The following is a 6,000-nucleotide window of genomic DNA, read 5'->3' on the forward strand; positions in this document are numbered from 1 at the left end:
AATATTTTTCAGTTATATTGGAATATTGAATTTGGGGTTATTTTGCAGAAAGAAATTTGTTGAGATAAGTGTTTGTTGTAAAGACGGGTTCTGTCTATAATTAACTGACCTTGATTATCTTTCCCTTACATCATTCATTTTTAAAAAAAGGCTTTAGCAGAGATTTGCTTGTTTACATCTCTCTTTCTTTGTAAAATCTGCCCTGTAGGACATAGAGCCTGGCCTGTGGTCCCCAGGTTTACTCTGCTGGCACTACAGCCAGGAGTTGAGAGGATGCTGAGAAACATCAGTGGAGGGTGGGTGTGGTTTGATCTGAGCCTGTCCTCTTGTCTCAAAATTCTGCACGAGCCTTGGGTTTGGGAGGAGGAGGCTTCCTTTCTTTCCTTCTTGGTAGCCATTTTATAGGTTTTCCTTATGGCCATTACATGGACTGTTTTTGTTTTTGTTTTTCCTTTTTTTCTTTTTTGAGACAGGGTTTCTCTGTGTAGCCCTAGCTGTCCTGGAACTCACTATGTAGACCAGGCTGGCCTTGAACTCACAGAGATCCACCTGCCTCTGCCTCCCGAGTGCTGGAATTAAAGGCATGCGCCGCCGCCGCCGCCGCCGCCGCCACCACCGCCACCGCCACCCGGCCAGGTGGACCATTTTAAAACATTTGTTATTAGTGGGAAGGTGTGGCTTGCCACAATGCAAGTGTGAAAGTCAGGAGAACTTTGTGAAGTAGATTCTCTCTCTTCTCGACATGGGTTCTGGGCTTCAAACTGCAGCAAGTGCTTTTACCCAGTGAGTCGATACGCCAGCTTCTCTTCCTGAAACTGCTCACTGTGAAATGCATCATGTGACCACAACATAGTCCTCATGTGTCTGTTTCAGTGTCCCATCCAAAGAACAGCTATTCAAGCAGATCTCGATGCAGCTCAGTGGTGTCCATGTCCTTGAGTGGCCCGGGTGATGGTCCTGCTGCTTCCTCTTCGCCGTGTGCCTCTGTCCCCAGCCTTCCAGGTGCTAACAAGAGAAACTGTGCCCCAGGAGAGACTTCAGCAGCCGTGACAAACCCCAGTGACAGGCCCTGCCAGGCTCATCGGGAGGTAATGTCTTTCATACCGACCATGTCAGGGGACACCTGGTTGTTGTGTTTAAGTGCTGATAGCTCATTGCATTGCCTTCCTCTCTAGTCCCGTTCCATCTCGGCTCCATTAGTTCCCAAGAAAGCATTTGAGATGGTATCCAAACCACCAGCCAGTTGAGACGGCCTGTTGCCTCAGAGAGCTGCCTTTGGTTTGTTGGCAGTTTGTTGTGGGTCGTACCGTCTGGTAGTTGGTCACACTGGGAGTTGTACACCCATCTCCAGATGGACAAGCAGTTCAAGTGTCAAGTTCCCCACCATGCATCTGAAAGCTGCAAGACTCAAGAAACCCAGTGTGAGCATGTCGGGGAAAGAAGAAGTGAGCCTGGTGGGGTGAGCAGACTCTAGAAAGCGGGAGAGTGATCCAGAGTCTGGTTCCCTTGGTTTGAAAGCCAAACACGAGCAGTCTGTCACCAGTTCTGCACAACGGATAGAACACTGGAGTTGGAACGTTAAAAAAAGCCAATCCTCTGAGCTTCCTGGACTGTAGTGTGAAAGGTGTGCTAACTCACAGCCGCGTGGTGTGATCTGCAGCTTGTAATACACAGCGAAGCAGACGGCCATCTGCTCACACCTGTTAGGCCAGGTGTGTTTCAGGGCTTCCTCTGGCAACGGAATTAATCCAAAACCAGACTCTTCAGACAAGGGCAAAAAGCAGCCACCTTCCTCACCAAAATATCATAAGAATGCGCTCTAGGTAACATACGAAACGTCTTGAGCCAGCCCCCACAGGCAGATCCTCCGTGCTCCGACTAGGAGGCCCATTCAGCAGCACTTACAGCATTCAACTGTTTTCCTAATCCACGGTCCCAAGATCCATATTCCTTCAAACCAAAACATGGTCAGGTCCATCACAGAAATACGCCGTCCCTGGTACCAACTTCTGTCTTAGTTGGGGTTTCTGTTGCTGTGAAGAGACACCATGACCATGGCAACTTTTTTTTTTTTTAATTTCATCTATATTTTATGTATGAGCACTTTGCTTGCTGGCAGGGGGCATCAGATCCTATTATATATGGTTGTGAGCCACATAGCAACTCGTATAATGGAAAAACATTTAATTGGGGTGGCTCACTTACAGTTTCAGGGGTTTCATCCATTATCATGGTAGAATGGTGGCCTGCAGGCAGACATGGCACTGGAGAAGGAGCTGAGAGTCCTACATCTCGCCACAAAGGCAACAGGAAGTAGTTTGAGGCACTGGGTGTGGCTTGAGCATATATGAGCCTGCCTCCACAGTGACACACTTCCTCCAACAAAGCCACACCTCCTAAAAGTGCCACTTCCCTATGAGGTTACGGGGACAGTTACATTCAAACACCACACACGTGCTCATGTCATTATAGGTGGCTTGGGATCTATGTGATCAAACACTTGTCGGACTCAGAGCCCGTGACTCTTCTGTGTTCGCGTCCTTCCTGTACGCGTTTAAAGAGGCAGGCCTCCCTCCTCAGCAGGGAAGGTGTGGGCAGGGAGATCAGACATGATGACAACAGGGCACCGTGAACATTGTACTTTTTTATCTGTAGGTATTTCCAGGCAACAGGCGAGGAGGACAAGGCTACAAGCCACAAAACCAAAAGACCACTGACCCCACAAACCAAGGGCGGCATGACAGTGTGGGTCGTTACAGAAACAGCTCGTGGTATTCATCGGGGTCCCGGTATCAGAGTACTCCACCTCAGGCCCCAGGAAACTCCGAATGGAGCCCCGCTTACTCTGCAGGGACCAATGGGATTGGAGCCAGCGCCGTGCCTAGTCCACCCAAGCCTTCGTTCAAAAAGGGGCTCCCCCAGCGCAAACCGAGGACCTCTCAGGCCGAAGCCGTGAACTCGTGAGGGAAATTCCAGTTGGCCTCTCTCTTCTGTCCCATTCAGTTCAACCTAGTAACTGGACTTTAGGAGATGTACACTTAGACATAATAACAAAAAGAAATGTATGCGTATCACTTCGGGCCATCCTAACTAGGTGTGGCTTCTTCTCTCACTGTTTTTTGAGGGAAAGCTGTTTTTCCTTGGTCTTTCCTGGTGATGTGGACTGACTCGTTCGGCCATTTCACCAGGACCCAGGAGAACTGCTGTCGGTTTCCCAGGGGTAAGCGGTCTTTCTCCAGTGCGCCTGTCTTCCAGCTGCCTGAAGAGCCTTACTCCGCACGCCCACCCCAGAGGCTGTCTTAGGAGGATGTCAGCACTAGTCTGTCACCTCTCCATGCGAAGCAGATGCCACAGGTGCTGCCAGGCTCCCCCGCAATGTCACCTGAGCAGGGGCAGCGAGGAGGGGACTTTATACTGCATCAGCCAGAAAAGGGAAATCGACGTGAGTTTGTGAAGAGGGGAGAGCACTAGGGACGCTTGAGAAGCTGCCTCTGTTTGGAATGTGCCTGAGATCCGACGCAAACCGGTTTCAGTCCCGTGCTTGGCACTGTACCCTAAACTGCAGTGTCTTCAACATGCCCAAAGCCTTGGCTCCTCCCCCTCGGGCTGCAGCCCAGTCTAAGGAAGTCGATGGGAAAGTAGCATTTGAAGTTCTTAAAAGAAAAAAATGTTTTTCCTTTGTTTGAGTGTTTGGAGGTTTTTGTTGTTCCCCCTTCCCCGAATCCGGCTAGGACCAGTCTCTGGTCATAATTAGTGTTCACCTGAGGTTACCCAGCACAGTGGGTGCGGCCATCTTTATAGGAGAATAAATAAAAGCAACCTCATCCATCTTCCTGTGTTTCACAGCGGCAAGTGACTTCAGCATCTCTCTCTGAGCCTCTCGGGGAGAAGTCACTCGGACAGTTTGTTCTGGGCTTAAATGACGATGATTCCCAAGTCAGTTGTCCCTTGGTGCCTAGTTTTAGAACCAAATTGAACCATGGAAGCCAGGATGAGCAAGTGCAGCTGTTCCCTGTAGGAAAGGCTCCTTGGCGAGGGAGTACTGACTTTGAGAGCAGAGACCCCCCAGCTGCCAGCCACTCTGCCGGGCAGCTGAAGGTTACGGTGGTGCCCCTCGCCAACCCCGCCCCTTGACGGGAGCAGTGAATAACGGTGTGATTGAGCTCCTGCAGGAGCAGGTGGCGCTGGTGCCAGATGCGTCCACTACCTCACCCCTGTCTGGTGAGAGCAGCGTCCTTCCTCCAGCCTGTGTCCCTCAAGCCTGGGTTCTGCTGCCTCAGGGCCTCCCTGGCTCTCAGGGGCTGAGTTCAGGATGGCAGGGAGGGAGAGGAGGAGGGAGAGGGAGGTGCTGAGAATGAGACTGACTTGTAGTCAAGAAAATGGCAGTCATAGGTCCCGTAGACGTCCTTTTCCAAGGACTGACCGCTGCACCTCCCGGGCTCAGGAGAACCCTCCTTTCCTGATGATCTGCTTTATACTACAGGAACCCAGAGACTAAAATGACCCGAAGGACTGAGAGAGAATCCCTCCCTGATTTTGTTTTCTTTTTCATGTATACAGTGTTCTGCCCGCATGTATGCCTGCAGGCCTGAAAAGGTCACCAGATCTCATTACCGATGGTTGTGAGCCACCCTGTGGTTGCTGGGAATTGAACTCAGGACCTCTGGAAAATCAGCCAGTGCTCTTAACCTCTGAGCCACCTCTCCAGCCATCTCCCCTTGTTTGGTTAGTTTTTTAACTTAGGGATTAACCCAAGGCCTCACACTAGGCAAGTGTTCACCACTGAAGTATGTACCTTCGGCTCCCTTTGAAGTCTTGGGGAGTTTCCTAAGCTGCCCCAGCAGGCCTTGTGCTGTGCGTGCCTTGGCCCGCGAGCAGCTGAGACTACAGACAGGTGCCGCTGTGCCGAGCAGTAATTTTAGCTCTTGAACAAATATGGGGCTCTGGAGAAATGGGTCAGTTGGTACAGTGATCATCCTGCAAACATGTGGACCTGAGTTCGGATCCCCAGCCAGACACTGCAATGCATGCCTGGAACCCCAGAGCTGGGGAGCAATGACAGGTGGATCCCAGGGATTCCAGCCAGTCAGCAGGCCAGGTTCAGTGAGGGGGCAGAGATTGCTGTTCTTCAGAGGACCTGGGTTGGATTCCCATGTTGGGTGGTTCACAACCACCTGTCACTCCAGCTCCAGAGGAGCCAACATTCTCTTCTGGCTCCATAGCCACCAGCACACATAATAAAAATATAATCTTAAAAAACAAGGGACTGGAGAGTTGGCTTAACAGTTAAGAGCACTTTTTGCTTAGAGGACTCGGGTTCAAGTCCCGGAACTCACATGTTTCACAACCATCTGTGACTCCAGTTCCACATGTGGTACACACACATACATGCAGACAAAACACATAAAATGTATAAATCTAATTTGAAAAAAAAAGATGTGAACTGATAGAAGATAACTTCTGACATCATCCTTCGACCTCTGTGCACCTGCATATTCCACACACACAGCATGTATGTACACATACACACACACACACACACACAAGTGGTGTGGACATGGCGGTGAATGCCTACAATCCTCGCACTTGGGAGTCTGGTCACCAAAGACTCAAAGCCAGCCTGGTTTACATAGGAAGTGCTGGGCCAGCCAGGACTAAGTAGTTGAGGACTAAGACCCTTCTCAAAGAACTTTCCCGGGGCAGTGCTTTAGTGATAAGCAGTGTAGCTCCATGGAAGAATGCTGGCCTGTCACAAGCAAGACCCTGGGTTCAGACCCTAGCAGCAAACCAAAAAGATACATGATAAAAAGGGGGAAAAAAGTCCACTTCCACCTTATCCTAATCTGAGACGAGATCATTGATGAGTTTCTTACGTAGTCTCCAAAGACTGGTGTGTATGTATGTATATGCATGTGTTTTGTGTGTGAGGTCAGGGGTCAGCCTCAGGTGTTGATTCTCATACACTGACCAAAAGCCTTTTTTGTTTTTAAAAATTTTAAT

The 6,000-nt window shown here is 50.0% G+C and overlaps 1 protein-coding gene across 1 annotated transcript in view; it reads left to right on the plus strand.

Moving 5' to 3' along the window:
- Nucleotides 1–3,830, plus strand: part of Spats2 (spermatogenesis associated serine rich 2) — a 73,269-nt gene extending 69,439 nt beyond the window's left edge. Inside the window, exons 12-13 of the mRNA XM_006974398.4 lie at nt 874–1,088; nt 2,656–3,830. Of these exons, the coding sequence (XP_006974460.1) occupies nt 874–1,088; nt 2,656–2,964 (524 nt within the window). The 3' untranslated portion in view covers nt 2,965–3,830. The remainder of the gene's footprint in view (nt 1–873; nt 1,089–2,655) is intronic.
- Nucleotides 3,831–6,000: the final 2,170 nt, after the last annotated feature.

This window comes from Peromyscus maniculatus, chromosome 20 (genome assembly GCF_049852395.1).
Source record: "Peromyscus maniculatus bairdii isolate BWxNUB_F1_BW_parent chromosome 20, HU_Pman_BW_mat_3.1, whole genome shotgun sequence".
Lineage (NCBI taxonomy): Eukaryota > Metazoa > Chordata > Mammalia > Rodentia > Cricetidae > Peromyscus > Peromyscus maniculatus.